This window comes from Halichoeres trimaculatus, unplaced genomic scaffold (assembly GCF_033239565.1).
Source record: "Halichoeres trimaculatus isolate MK-OKI-2021-1 unplaced genomic scaffold, fHalTri1.1 fHalTri1_scaffold_3, whole genome shotgun sequence".
Classification (NCBI taxonomy): domain Eukaryota; kingdom Metazoa; phylum Chordata; class Actinopteri; order Labriformes; family Labridae; genus Halichoeres; species Halichoeres trimaculatus.
Window position 1 is genome coordinate 15,714,361 of NW_027437181.1, and position 16,255 is coordinate 15,730,615.

Here is a 16,255-nt window from a genome sequence, read left to right on the forward strand (position 1 = left end):
TCAACACTCCCCCTCTACTCAGAGACAAAGTGAAAATGCATCTTGTTTAGCCAAGCACGATAACTTATCAAGGTTTGCAAGCATGGAGGTAATGGGTAAGTGAAATAATTACAAATTCAGATTAATAGATTTAGCATAATTAAAAGCATAATGAGGCCTTAATGTGCAATTTACTAACAGATAGCACACAGACAGAAAACAAATCACCCATCTTATTCTCACTAACAATCCCAGTAAATGTATAATTCTGCTTTTTATTGGCTGTTAATCTCCGACACAATATCACAATCAGTTTTATGGAAGTTCAGCACAATCCTGTTCTGCAATTCAGGTAACAGTAGAGCTGTAGTGTCTAAGTTGCTGACTTTTGTGGCAGAGATACTTGCAAAGTTATAAGTTATGACATTTGCCCCTCCTGCTGGGATGAGACTTCTCCCTCCTCTGCTGCTCTCTCTGTCATGGTTCAAATTTGCATAGCTACCTGAGCAATATACATCCCCCCTTTGCATCACAAACTGTTTCTCTACTTCACAAGAAGCAGGAAAAAGATGTAGTGTATGTGTGCCTGGTATCAATGTCTGTGTGGGACGGAGAGAAAGTAAGAGATATTAAGTGACAAACATACTATATGCAAGCCTGTAGCAGGTACCCAGGTAATCTAAATATGAAAACTATAATTGTCACATATGTGCAGATTTCTTTCAGCTTGTTTACATCCTGGCCTGGTTGTGTGTGCATACAGTCTGTCTCCTGATGGCAGGCAGTTTGACAAGTTAATCCACTCTAAACATCCTAATGGGAACATCCCCACAGGCTGCCTCTCCTCCTCTGTGGAGATTGTTTTGCATTCCAACTTCCCCCATCAGCTGAGCTGCCTCTGCCAGAGACGGGTATGAAGTGACACACATACACCTGACGTCTGGTTTCCACGGTGTGATGACAGCCTAACAGCAAAACACTTTACAGCTAAAAATAATACCTTCATACTGTATTTTCTGTATACCTAAGCCACATTATCAACAAAATACAACCGTGAAGAAATTCATGCATGGGTGAAGACCATTATGATGCATTAGAGGATTTTTCCCTCACTTACCCATCATGTATTTTATTCTACTCTACAGAAGCTTTATTACAACAACAATGCTTATGGCAGTTAATAGCATCGGTCATTGTAAAAGGTATTTATGTACATTTCAAAACTGTAATTGATTAAAAAACAATGCCTGCATTAATCATTCTGAAATCTGTACAAAAGTCTATACCATTTATTCCTGTAGATGACTTTCATGACATTTTTTTTTTTTTATACATATCAACATTTTTCATGTTTTAAATCCAGCCCACCTGCATGGATCTTATTGGTGAAAGCTTTAGTCTACACTTGAATATCACAACCAAACTCTCAGTGAATCTCCATAATCTTTTGGGGACAAAAGTTTGTAAAGTACGGTGGCTGACAAGGACCAAATGTGTTACAGCGGCTGAAACAATGTACATGATGTTAAACGCGCATCATATTCAGAAACGCTGAACTTTCAAAAGCAAATGCACTGTTGAGGGGTCTGAAAAGTCACTAAATAAAGAGAAAAAGTTACTAAATTGTCACTTGCTCTGTCCGTCTCTCTTTCATGCGTTGTACCACAGAGTGCCCCTACAGGTGTGGAGCACTTCTGTTTAAACCTGGACTTGCAGCATATGTGTTTGCAATTGTTTTCTGGTTGTGTGTTTTTGCCTAAAGTTTTGTTACGATACTTGCTGCGTGTTCAATGTTAATGTAGTTGTTTTGCCTCCACGCAGCCTGTTGTTTCCTTTGCAGTGTGATTCAGCCATTGCATTTACTTTGGAATGTGCAGCGTTCTTATATATGGTTTGTGTATACCATTATGCACATAGTTTCAGCTAATGCAGTGCGTTTGGCCTTTGAGGGCCACTGTTGTTAAGTTATTCAGAATGAGTCGTTCAGAATGTGACTTTTCATCATCGTTATACCTAATAGTCCATCGATCCATCCATTTTCTATACCGCTTATCCTGTTCAGGGTCACAGGTGGCTGGAGCCTATCCCAACTGTCATTGGGTGAGAGGCGGGGTACATCCTGGACTGGTTGCCAGTCAATCGCAGGGCTGACACACAGAGACAGACAACCATTCACTCACACACTCACACCTAGGAACAATTTAGAGTGACCAATTAATCTGGTGAGCATGTTTTTGGATTGTGGGAGGAAGCCGAGGTACCTGGAGAGAACCCACGCATGCACGGGGTGAACATGCAAACTCCACACAGAAAGGGCCACCGGCCCAGGTGAGGATTTGAACATCTTGCTGTGAGGCTGCAGCGCTAACCGTGGTGCCACCGTGCAGCCATATCTATTAGTGTCAACATTTTTTTTTATTTCAAAATAATAAAATAATAATAAATTAATAATAAATTAATAATAAATAATAATAATAATAAAAGTAAGACCTCTTACATACCTCATCTGTACTGAGCACAATGGGTACTGGATTAGTGATTGTGTGTTAATATCAGCAAGCTTGTAGTAATACTTTTTAAGAACTTAGCATTATCAAGACTTTGGATCTGAGTCACAACTTCTTTGTGCCGCTTGGATGCCTGTGCAAAATATCAATCCTGTTAATGACATGACTATAACCAAGGTTTGAATAAGTCTATGACTGTCAGAGGCACAAGTGCAGCACATACAGACTTACTATGTAGAAATGACCTGGGCCATTCTACATGTGATCAATCAATCAATCAATCAATCAATCTTTATTTGTATAGTGCCAAATCATAACAAATGTTATTTCAAGACACTTTACAAAAACATTTACAGGTCTAGACTCGTAAATGTTAATAAAATTTAATGAAATGTGATGAAGGTATTGTCCTTAATGGTATATCTAGTACAATATATATTATAACTGGAAGGGATGAAACTGAAATGTAATTTCCCCACAGGGATAAATAAAGTTGTCTGAAAATAAAATTACTGAATTTAAGATCAGCTGTTAAAAAGTCTTTCATGGGGACAGATTTGGGCTCTGTCAGGATGGGAGCACACAGCTCAGCTCTGCACAGCAGAGAGCAGAGATGCTGACAGCTCCTTTTCACAATCAAATGCGAAACACAAGCAAAACTTCACAGATGTTCAAAACTTGTGCTCGTATGCTTAAATTTAATCAATGCAACATGCTTTCATAATGGACCTTGGGACAGGGCAACTAGAGGGAGAGACTGGCACACAATTCTTGGTGGTATGGGCTGCCACAATCCATTCCTAGTGAATTTGCCCCTCAGTGTCTTGTTAAAATTTCACACAGCATCATCCTGGTCAAGGACAAGACTTCATAATGAGACTTAGCAGAACAGATGTCTTTAAGACTCTTTCTTCCTGCCATCTCTTGTTCAGTTAATCAGACAAACAAGCTGTGAAAAACCTGAAAAATTGTTGTGTGTTATGTAAATTGTTTGCACTTCCCATGCAGGCTTTCACAGTACACAAAGGCAATTAAGAATGGATATACCCACTTCCCACTTTCCTATATTTATATGTGAGTCACTGATTACTATGATGTCCGCCTTGTTCTCATCACAACTGCATCTCAATATGGCATGGTGCTTATGCTAAAAGAGGAGAAACTGTGCACATATATCCCATTATAATTTATTAATCCACTCTCATTCCGTTCCCTTCTCAGCCTCCATCAATTATTCCATCAATATTCCTGCCCTTAAAATATGAGGTTCAGGGTTTCGTGGCTGAGCTCAGGTCTCTCACTTTTCCTAATTCAAGTCCAAGACAATGCTGCATTGATGGCTGCTAGCTAGAGCTGACCTCAGGTCAGCAAGGTGCTGCTAATTAGGACTGGGTTCAGGTCACAGCAGCCCTGTCAGCTATTCACGGGTCAGGAATGTGACTTGCCTATTGACACATTAAGATGAAGGAAGAGACAGTCACAGCGGTAGAAGACAGAGGAGCTCAGGAGAGAGAAAGGTAAATCTTTCTGCTGAATAAATAAATCTCTGAATGTTACTGCAGCATGAATGTCTATCCGCAAACACAGGATTCTTCTGCTATGACTCAGGTATTATGTAACTGGAGTATATGCATTTCAAGCATCAGCATGTATATTTAATCTTTATAAATAGTTTAGAGGTAAATATGGTTAGTACACTGCAAAACCTGACCACATGCCCAGCAATATGTTTGCAAAAATATGGTTGAAAATGGAATACATAAATTGTAGATGTCCTGTTGACAATAGCTTTTGCTACTTGTTATGTAAAGACGGTGTGCACCAAAGCTTTACAAAATAAACCAAATTTTTCCATATGGAAAAAATCGTATTTAGTATATTGAAGCATCCATAATAATTACTTCACAGAACAAAAAAGTCTCTCTCATCAAGTCCATTTAGAGAACAACCAATACTCCATTCACCCTAATGCACTTTCAATTAAGGTCCAAAAGATTTAGATGCTATCCAATGTATTGCTTGTTCTTATTATTGCTGCTGTATTTATGTCAGTTATATCAGCAAGTGTTTTTGAGCTGAAGCAAAATGGACATGAGTACAAGTTAAAGTCCTTGTAGTTTTTGTAACCTGCTGGTTTGCAAGTTGTTGCCTTTTTTTCTTTTGTTTAACTTGGATCCCTGCCAACTCAGGCCTAATGGTCCTCTGGGAAAATTCTCTACAGTCCAGATGGCCATTTTGGCCACGCAAGCAGGATTAAAATGATGAATGTGTTACAAATCTTTGTAGCTTACTGCAAACTATTCTAGCCCTGTAAAATGTCTGAAAAATGTTAACCGTAGTGATGAAATTTGTTGCTTAAACATGCAACTCCTTCCATTCCAATGTTCATAATTGTAAGCCAGTCTAAAAGTAGTGGTTGGAATTGGGCAGAGAAGCCACTTTTAAAGCCTCTTAATACATTTTATAATCATTGTCTGAGAAAAAACAAAAAAGTTCAACACAAAAAGTTCTGCAGTGACTGAGATCTGATCAAAAAAGCTAATCCTCATGGCTGAGAAAGCAGAACAAGCACATATTTCAGGACAATTAACAACTGAAATGAACAATAATTTATCTAAAACTCTACGATTATTAATAGTTGATAGATTGATCAATGGATCTACTTTCTGTTAAAACCCAAATGCACAAATCCTAGCCTTCATTTAAAAGACACAATATCAGTGTAAAACCTATTAAATCCATTGACTGGCTGGTTTGAAACAGTACATTAATTACAATCTTAAAACTGAAAGAAAGACAAAAAGGCCAATGGCACCTCACCTGCTTGGTGTGTGTTGACGGTAACATTCGCCAGCGAGCGGGTGGCCACGCCCAGCCCAGAAACACCATTGACAGCCTCAACATAGAAGGTGTAGTTGGCATGCATTGCAAAGTCCAGTATTGCCACTGAGGTGCCTGTTAGGCCGAGCGGCCGAGGGATGAACCTCAGGTCCGGCTCACACGGCTCACATTGTGTCACACCTGTGTCGCCGTCACTTCCATCACAGCGCTGGCACAGGATGTTGTAGGTGATGTCCTTCCTGCCACCTGTATCACTGGGAGGCATCCACTGCAGGAACAAAGCTGTGTCATTGATCAGTGACACCAGATGCCGGGGAGCAGACGGAGGTCCTGCAGAAAAGAGAAGGTGTTAGGGAGATTCCTGATATGTTCAAGTGTGGCACTACATGCAAACAAGGGTTTGATTAATGTCTGACTGAACACAAATGAACACAAAAACACATGGTTTTGGATTTCTGGTCCTATTTCAGACACATTTAAGTGTGTACAACTCACTTAACATCCCAAGTGAGCATCATTACGTCTTACATCAAGCATACTGTTGCTCTAAAATGCTAGTTACTGAATAAGTGTTGATGTGAAGTAAAACAACCAATACACCTCTCATTCGACCCTAAGGATCAAGCTTAAGTGGGCACAAAATAGTCTGACGTCTAAAGGACTTCAAGCCACAAGTGAGGATAATTTGAATTTGTAGTATGTGTTTGTTTCTGTAGGTGTGTAGGCGTTTGGCTCTCAACTTGTTCTGAAGTATTTCATTCCCACAGCTGGTATGTCAACGTCTTAAAAAGAAAACAGTGCAGATTCTTTTTTTTCTATTTTCACAGCCATACTGTGTATGATCATAGCTGATGCTGAGTGTTCCTTTGAATATCAGCTTTTATGTGTGTGGAAACCAAGCCTCTGCAGTGTTTCAATGCAGCACACTATTCCACTATCCTGTGGTAAAAGTGTCAGGTATTTTTAAAGCTATACATTTTTTGTAAGTTGATATAGAGGCACGAAGTTGTAGGAGACCACATTTAAATTTAGCACAACTATAGTACTAACAGTAAAATAAGAGCAGATGGAAGGGGAGATGATGGCACACAGGCTAAAGTAAATTAAAGGCACGCAAACAGAATGTCCCAGCTGGCAGGAAAAGTTTGGTTTTAAAAACTACTCTACTCACTTGTGCAAGCCATGGTGGAGGCGTCTTTGATGGCCCTGTAGAAGCCTTTGTCGCAGTGACAGATGGTGGCGGCCTGGTCATGGCTGGAGCTATGTGGAGGACACTTTGTGCATTTAGTGTTCCCCGCATAGGCTTTGAAGAAGCCTGGCTTACATGCTGGAAAAGAAGAGAGGTGGAGGAGAGAGCCAGTTACACACAGTTAATGCTCCTTTTGCAACTGAATTTCCTACAGCATGCATACATTTAAGTCGAAGCCCAGCTGATTCTCTCCTTACCTGCACTCTGACTTTGTACAACAGGTGCGATGTTTCTTGGTCACTTTTTATTAGCTCACCTTAAGCTGCATAGCCCTGTCTCTAGTCCAGACCATAGCTATATTATGTCTGTATTATATGTATTAAATCTTTGGTCCACTCTTACAAACGGCATAGACCAATACTGTCCTTTTGTTGAAGACAATAATACTCATTGCTCAGCTCTATAGGTTAATGCAACCAGGGCAAGGCTTTTCCTTCATGCAAAGCAGACTGCATAGAGGATGGTTGTAAACACTGAGATGTAAATATTGTCATTTTCAGTTTCTCTGAGACAGAAAACCAAACCATGGACCAGCACCTGGACTTAACCGGCACTATAAATCAACCATCTATGGTTATGAAGTTAACATAGTATCACTGAGCTAAAAAACTGTCCCTATGACTTACTTTGCATTAGGGGTGGGCAATATGACCCAAAATTTATATCACGGTATTTTTCCTTCATATTGTGATAGTGGTATTATATCATGGTTTTCCAAAATGAAGTCTTTTCAAAACATGTGTCTGACTCTGTTCTGTGTTATAAGTGTACACATCCTACCTAGCAGGTGGAAAATGTCTACCACTGTGCTAGAAAAAGGCCTTTGCCAACACTGTGCTTTGGAAGAGTAGCTTATTCCATTTCAAGCTTATACAGGTATACTGGTAAGCAAACATGGTCTGAGGAACAAAGAATATTTACAGACAAAAAAATATGCATTTTTGCATTTTATTTAAAAAGGGTGAGCAATTAACTAGTAACATTTTTTATGGCTTGCTGTTTTGCTTTCTGCGTGCCTGTAAATGTTTACTTCCTCCTAAGCCACGTCAGGTGTATGCTTGTTATTTTCAGAATGGCTGTGGCAAAAAAGTGACCCTTCACTGCGTGAGGAATAAATCTACCTACTACTTGGACTAAATAATGTGTAACAATGCTTTACTGAGGTTATTACGGTATAGCAAAATTCATTTCCTGGCCACATAGAATACAGCTGACGGTAATGAAACCACTATACTGCCCACCCCTACTTTGCATCATTAACTAAAAAATGCCAAGGGAATTATATACCGTACTGCTAACCTACTTGAAAGAAAAGGTATATCGCTGATAGGGATGGGTACCTTTCACATTTGAAATGATAAGGTACCAATACCCGGTACCTGGCAAAGTACTGAACTGGTACTGGTACTCAAGGGTACCAATTTTCAGTACTTTTTGTGTTTATGTGGTAAAAAAATATCTATTTGTTTAATAATAAAGTATATATTTTTTCAATTTAACATATTTATTCTTCAATATATAACCTTGTAATGCTGAGTTCATGTCCAGCTTGGAAAACCACCTACTCTTCCAATCCCTTACAGTCACAAGGATGCATTTAGTTACCTAAACATGGTACCTTTCGATTTTATGTGAATCAGTACCTGGTACTTTTGACAGAATTCGGTCGGTACCTATAAAAGTACCTAATTCGGTACCCATCCCTAATCACTGAACAACAAGAACAGTCCCATGAGAACAGAACTTGTACTAAAAACACTTTTAGCTTGCGTTCATGACATTATACTGCTGCTAAAATATTAGTAGTGAATACAAAAAGATAAAGAGTGATTTATCTTCGTAAATGTCACAAACCTGAGACTGTATTTAAAGTGCCAATATTAGCTGTGAAGATAAATTATTACTTTTGTTATATTTTTTCCATCATGTGCAAAGTAAAATAAAAGGGTAGGTATAATTTTAAAAAATGTACACAAGTACGAACTTTGTTCTTTGGCTCAGTTGGTTCCTCTGAAGGCCCAAGCCTCTGGACAATTGTGGCAGGTAGCACATATAACATTAGCTAAATACCAGGTATAGATGGCTGTTGACTGTATCAGATTACAGAGATCAAAATTTAAAGACATGTCAAATATTGAAAAAAAAAACTCTAAACAATTGAGTAGTTTTTTTGGATAACTTAAGTTATCAACATGCACAAACTATGCATGTTCAGCATCTTAAGCGAATAAAAACTGGCTTATATCTCATAAAACATCAATGACCCGCTGTATTAAGATTGCTCAGTAAATTTATTAAATGCAGAGAAAAATTTAACAGGGTAGAAATTAAACTAAAGTAAACAAGGATTCTTCCTTATTGATTTGGATATGAAAAAAGACTCCTGAGTCTGTTTGTTTTAATCAGCAGAATTAATGGAGTCCCCACTTTCAGATTGCCTTGAATAGAGTAGAAGGGAAGTTTGTAATGTTTGTCAGGCAGGTAAAAAAGAGCCATTAACATACAAATAATGCATTATGAAAATGCAATTACAGCTTGCTTTCAGTCTAAAACCTCCATCCACTCACATGGTCCATTCTGCTGACCCAGGTATTCTTCAATTTTCCACCTTACCCCGGTTCACTTTCCTACCTCATTACTTTATCCAGCTCTCTCCCATTTTACCTTCACTTTTCTTACTCTCCATCAATTCAGCCAACGCTTCTTCCCTTATCTCTCCATTTTTTTCTCCAACTGTTTTGCTCAGCCACTATTTCCTTCTTTTTTTCTTGTTTTTTTCCCCCATTTTTTCCTCATTTTTTTTCATTCCGTCTTTCCCTCAAGGCTTATCAGAAGATGGTACATTTGTTGTAAACTGCATGCTTTTACCCAGACTAATCTTAGCAGAGAAAAATAAAGCACTAATAGTGCGATGGTATTATATTCTGTGAATCTTTGCATAATTATATTGCAGAGTAATTTGTGTGAATATATATGTATTTATGTGGGAGGGATGATGGTTTCCAAAGTATCAAATAAATGCAGCAGGTATGAGACAGACAATGATAGAGTGGGGTGGTGCATTGGGAAATTCGATGAAGAAAACCATGATTTTATGATTTCAGCATTTTACTATTTTTCCTTTTTTCCTTCCTTTAAGCAAGATTCCCAAAGTTGTTGTTTTAAGCCACGTTTAAGTTGTTTTTTTCTCACATCATTAGAGATGGACCAATATGATAAGCCCTTGGAACTGTTACCTTCAATAAGAAACATCTCCACAACCAGGTATTATTGACCCTTTTCATTTGACAGTGATCACTCTGAATGAATGATGCTCTGATGCTAACTTTACCCATGCTCCTTGTAAATGAACATTGTTATGAGTGGGTTATCCTTGTTAAATCGGGTTAAGTGAATGGGATAGTTCCCAAAATGAATGTCATGCACTGATGAGAGTTGTGATTTAGTTCAGCAGTTGTAAATTTACAACATCCCTCAGATTGTAATGCAGACCAACTGTTGCAGCATCTCTAATATCTACATGCATGCAGCATGGGAGAGCTGTGGGAGAGTACACAGCTGAATGAACATTAGACCTCATACCTCAGGCTACACTGTTGTTGCATGAGTCTTCCTGGGGCTAGAAACATCCAGTGTTTTCATAATAGTAACACCAATAGTTCAGTATCTTGTTGAATAATGATCATTCATTGTGCACAGACTCTTACAAATGGCTTTTGATTGAGTTTTATCCCTCAATATGATTCTTATAGGTTTTTTTGTTGTTGTATTTCATCAATTATATATTCAATATGAGATGACGGCTATTCATTGCCACACACATTTTTCATTCAGTGAAGCTAAAATGTGGAGAAAGGCTAAATTGCTTTTAAATGCAGGGGTAAAAAAACAGTCTATGAAATGGCAATGCAAATGTATTTCAAATAAAAAGTGAAGCAAGCTTGGCATAGAATTTCATATGCAAGATTAAAAAATACCATAAAAAAGTCTGTACACACAGGTAGACATAATTGAGTATTAAGATGTGTAAGAGGGATGAGATGGAAGATTGACACACAGAAAGAAATCCTTGCCAAAATCACGTTGCCACTAAGCTCTCCATGAGAAGAGTAATTTGTCACCCAGCTTCCAATTTTTGAGGCCCCTCATTCACTTGGATATTACTTTCCTCCTAAGCTGAGCTCCTGCCAAAGGCAACAGACACACAGATTCATTTGAATTTCCAGCTGCTCCCTGCTCCCCGCTACATGCCGAGGAGATCACCACCAAAAAGCAATTACAATGGTCCTACCACTATTTCTATCCTAAAGTTTGCAAACATCCCACAAACACACACGCATAATGAGATCCGTTATGTTCACTATCTGTTGTTTGGCTCTTTGTCATGGGGTGCATTTTTATTCATGGAGGGAACAATACCGCTACATAATATGTATATCAAAGCAAGGCACGCACCGCTGTATGTATGAAACATACAGCGATAACACACACACACACACACACACACACACACACACACACACACACAAACACACACACACACACACACACACACACACACACACACACACACACACACACACACACACACACACACACACAAGCACCTCTCTGTGTTGATCACATTTTTACCCTTATTTTCTAAATCAATACATACTATCTTTGGTAAATCAATAATAAATGTATTCAAAAATACAAGAAAAGACTTGCCACCATTTTACTGACATCCTCAGATGATGTACCAAAAAGTGGTTTTATTTATCTGACAGCCAGGAATAGGAAAACAATAGTAAATGTTTCACTTTGACCTGAAAATGTTTTTAATGTGAATTACAATTAAATGAAAGAACAGTTGAAATGTTGTCAATCTTTTCTTTAGTTCTATTCTTATTTTTACACGTTAACAACAAATGGGTTCTCCGGGTACTCTGGCTTTATCCTTCAATCCATATACACACTTATCAGGTTGATTGGTTACTCTGAATTGCCTGTAGGTGTGTGCTTGTGAATGGTTTTCTGTCTCGAAATGTTAGCCTTGTCTTAGGCTAGCAACATGTTCAGGGTGTACCTTGCCTGTGCCAAATGGCAGCTGGGATAGCTGTTGCTCCACACTTTGTTGCAATGGATCTAATAAATTTGAAATCTAATAAATGTTCAAATCATAGTTTACTTTTACTTGAAGTTGAGTCTGAATCAAACAAACAAAAGTCCAAAACTCACCCACTCTCTGTCCTGGTTTTGGTCTTTAGCTGCAACTACTGGCATTCTCTGTAAGCCATTCATTGCTTTGGGGGCTTTTTAGACTAATTCTGAATGTCAGCACCTGTGTCTAATTGGACTTGAGGTTGTTTGTGGCTCTTGCTAATGTTGTTTCTCTTGTCTATTCCTTCCTTGTTTTGTGCTTTCTCTCAAATGTATGCCGCTTTGGACAAAAGCATCTGCTGACTGAAACTGTAGCTTTGTAATTTGGCTAAATTAATCTTCCTGGCTGCTTAGAACATAGCTAATGGGAGCAGTAAGTGAATCAAAGCAGTGAAGTTGTGTGCCAGAGGACCAAAATGAGGAGCTGAAGGCTGCCGTAAAGTGTTTTTAAACTAAAAGGGCACAACAGAGTAAAGTAATAGTTGTACATGGATTTACGAGCTCTTGAAATACTTGTTATTTAATGCACAGAGCTGGCCCTGGAATCATTCACATGTGGCTCTAGGTCTTTGGCAGCATTTACAGCTGGGGAAAACAAGTATGAAATAAAAATACAGCAGTGTAATGTAAAGAAATCAACCTTACGCTGCTCACTGCAAACATATGTTTTTCAGCCTCACTTCTGAAATAGATTAGTTACTGTTAACATCACTTACAAATATACCAACCTGTGGGATTTTTTCTGTTTTAATGGTGAGATTACCATGAGTATTGGCAGATAGGCAATACCTTAAGCTGCGTTTAAACCAAGCAGTCCGGATCGGTTCAGTACGGTTTGGGACGGTTTGGTACAGCCTGATCCTATTTGCGTGTCCACAACAAACTGTGCCCTCTTGTGGTAGGTGGCGTGTAAGCCGAATGCCGGAAGCCGCAGCTGTTAAACAATAGTGCGACGCCGTAGCAGCTTACTCCGCTATTAAATCCAACAAAGAAGAAAAACGCGACAGTAAATAAAGAGCACGGATGGAAGACAAGCAGCATTTTGTCCTCTCTGTGATTAGCACGTAGCTCTCTGTTACAAAGTGCAATCAGAGAAGACTGTGTGCCACCAGGAGAAATGCAGGCGCTGTCGGGGTAAGTGACAATTCTTTTGACCAATCAATGGTCTGCAGTGTGTTGCTCCATCTTCCGAGAGCGGATCGGTTCAGTCTGGCACCCATACAAAAGGGTCCCAAAAAAATAGGTTGACTCGTCTCGGTTTTTAGGGATCTGTCCCGGGATGAGTCAGTGGAAACGCCGCAAAAAGCGCGCTGTACCCAGATGAAACGAACCGGTCTGCTTGGTGGAAACGCGGCTTTAGTTTCACCGGCTGATCCTTACCACACAAACATCATGACTGATCATCAAGTGGTGTGTGGGTTGTTTTGGCTTCATTGTTGTACAGGTCAGTGAAGACACCTTGTCCATCTTTTCATGTTTTCAATCAGTACAGGCTTGGTGCACCTAATAGGACAGGTATAGGTACACAGACAAGCTGGTACCCCAATCATTTTTTCTGCTTTGAAAGAAATAATGAGCTGTACTGACCGTGTGTCTGTAACGGCCAGACACCTGGTTTACTTACTTCTTATGCAGCTTATTTGATGCACTAATCACTGTTCAGATTAATGAGAATTACAAGAAATAAAACAAGTATTTTATAACTGTGGTTATAAGAACCCATGAGATTCAAGATTCTTAAGTTGACCTTCAGGAGAAATGAGATACTGCACATTCATGGGAGTGTAATGACATTCCAGCTAAGAGATTTTGAGTTGTTTGGGTGCGCTGGAAGTTTTCTCTTGGCTTTACGTTGTCAGAAACAGATGGAGGCAGAGACTGTGTTTACCCTGGACTCTCAGCTTTGATATGCAGATGGGAAGTTCACAGAGAATGAGTGATGCTCTAGTCTGGCTGAGCTGTGTTAGAGGCCAGAGTAAACACACTCCTTTATGGACACAAGAGGGGCTCAGTGGCTTGAATACAACCAGGAGATATATTGATTTCACTCATTTCCTGTTCCAATTCACCTGAATTTAAGGTGAGGAGTTTGAACTTGTCATTCCTGATCAATCCTGTCTCTACATGGCAGAGGTCACAAGGGAAAAAGTTGCATATTGAACTGCAGACCTCTGACACCCGAGAGATACGGGTGAAAGAGATGAGAGAGCAAACGTTGATGGATTTTACTGTTATACATAGGATCTCTGTGCACTTCCTTCCTTTTGTTTATCAGTATAATAATAATAATAAGAAAAACTGGGATATGGAGGTACCAACTTATAAAAAGCACAGCAGGTGGTTGCTGCAAAATTCATTCAAAAGTTCTTGTTGAATTGAAAATATTTGAGTATCGAAGGTTTTTGGCACAGAGTGAAATCACTTATCCATCTGGTGGGCTTTCACTATTGTCTGCATATCTGTTCTGACTCAAATGAAATTCGATGCAACGTCTCTATTAGCTTCTCCCACAATTCCCTGCATTCTTTTTAAATATGATGGTGTGACGAAAGGATGTGGAACAAATAGCATTAGGGCTATGATGTTGCCTTATCTAGGTCATGATATAACCAGCCTATCTCTGAGTAATCCTCTTGTGGCTGACACCGAATGAAAGGAATGGAATAATAAAGCACTCGATTGAGATGTCAAAACAGTCTGGCAGAATGCTATTGGGGTGGAAAGCGGGGTTTGATAAGCGCTGATGCCTTTGTTTAGGCAGCTGGGAGGGAAAGATGGACGTGTTAGTGCAAAGCTCTGCTTCTATTCGAGAGCATTGGGGTTTTCCCTTTTCTCTCTCTCTCTCCCCCACCTCTCTCTCCAACTTTCTCTCCCTCTCCCTCTTTTGCTCTTTCCCCATGCTGCCTCTCAGACAGCTTTGATCACAGTACCCTTTGAAGCAGTGTTCCAAAATGAAAACGAGGAGAAAGCAGAAGTCATCGCAAGTTCACGCCTAAACTTCCTGCAACTATACTTGCCAAGTGCACATCTTTATCACCGCACAAGCTTTGCAAGGCCCCATGGAAATTATTGATGAGCAAAAAAATAATAGGCCATAAATCATTAAAGCCATGAATTAATAACTACAAGGCCATAATGTGTTGTTGCAACTGATCACCTCTTCTAACCCAGTGTTAACAAGGGCAAAGACGCTGTTTGAAAATTCCACGGCAGATCATCTTTGATAGATGTTACCCCACATTTCGGAACCTGACTGAACATCTGCATAGCAAAACAACAAAACATGACAGTGTTTGTGTTTTCCTTTCTCCTGAGATTCTACTACAGTGTGCCAGGGACAAGTGCAGACATTTTGGGAACTGTGCCTGATTTCTTTCCAATTCAGAGAGAGATCAGTATTGGTTTCATGCCAGTTCTTCCAGTACAGAAATAACACTGGGACATGTCAGGCACATTCAGAGACGATACTCAGCAGTGTGTTTCAAAAGTAAAAATTTACTGCATGTGTTCTAATTTTTAAGCTTTAACAGCAGCTCAAATTGGTCAATGTTGTAATATTACTATTGTGGGGACTGTCTGGAATGGTTTCACTACTCCAATAATGATGCACATCTGTATATCATAACCTTTTGGCTCTCACTCCTATTGATTAGCCTTTAAGATGCATTGTGTGAGATCAATCTTGGGACCAATCAACAGAAATTCAAATATTCCTTGGATTGTCCATCCTAGACTCTTCCAGAATCATTACGGGGCATCATGGCATGCACCAAAGACCAGTGGCGGACTGGGACTGGTAATCAGCCCTGGACTCCAACTCCGCCCAGCCCATAACAACAGGACGCGTAACTCCCCCCGTCTTCAAACAGAAGCGGCCTTTGCTGTCGGGGGGGGGGGGCTGTGGGTCTATGAACGACCGGTTCAGGCCGACGACGGGGGGGTTGGGTTGGGGTGTCACCAGTCGGCCCACTGAGGTAGCGGCCCACCGGGAAACCTCCTGGTGCTCCCGATGGCCATTCCGCCCTTGCCAAGGACTAGACCAACAATATTGAAAAGGAAACTTAAGACCTAAAGTTTTTATCTGGTTTTAATTCAGAGTTGTTTGTGGTAGTTTTTATTGAGTACTGTTTTTGATTCCTTTTTGTTATTTTACTTTATTTAAATTTTGATAATTTAATTGATTTTACAGAGCCCTCTTGCTTATTATTCCTATCTTAAATTTAATCTTAACTCTTTTATTAAATTTTATTGATGCAGTCCATTTCCTCTTTCCCCCCTCTTTTATTGTAAAACATTATTGTGTATGAAAGATGCTATATTGATTAAGTTGACCTGAGTTAATAACACCTGGATTAGAGATCATTTCATCTAAAAAAAGATAATCTTTTTGAGTTAAAAGAATGTCTAAGTTGTGAAAAAAGAATTTTTGACTAGTCATAGGCCAGACAACTTGTAGATCTTAATTAAAACTGTAAGAAACCACATAAAGGGACAATTCTGGACATTACAATCAATTCCATTCAAGATGTCGCTCCAC

The 16,255-nt window shown here is 39.4% G+C and overlaps 1 protein-coding gene across 1 annotated transcript in view; it reads right to left on the bottom strand.

Annotated features, from left to right (window-relative positions):
• Positions 1-16,255, bottom strand: part of LOC141787632 (ephrin type-A receptor 6-like) — a 58,961-nt gene that overhangs the window by 17,647 nt on the left and 25,059 nt on the right. The window contains exons 7-8 of the mRNA XM_074666183.1: positions 6,499-6,654; positions 5,307-5,657 (exon numbers count right to left, since the gene is read on the bottom strand). Of these exons, the coding sequence (XP_074522284.1) occupies positions 5,307-5,657; positions 6,499-6,654 (507 nt within the window). The remainder of the gene's footprint in view (positions 1-5,306; positions 5,658-6,498; positions 6,655-16,255) is intronic.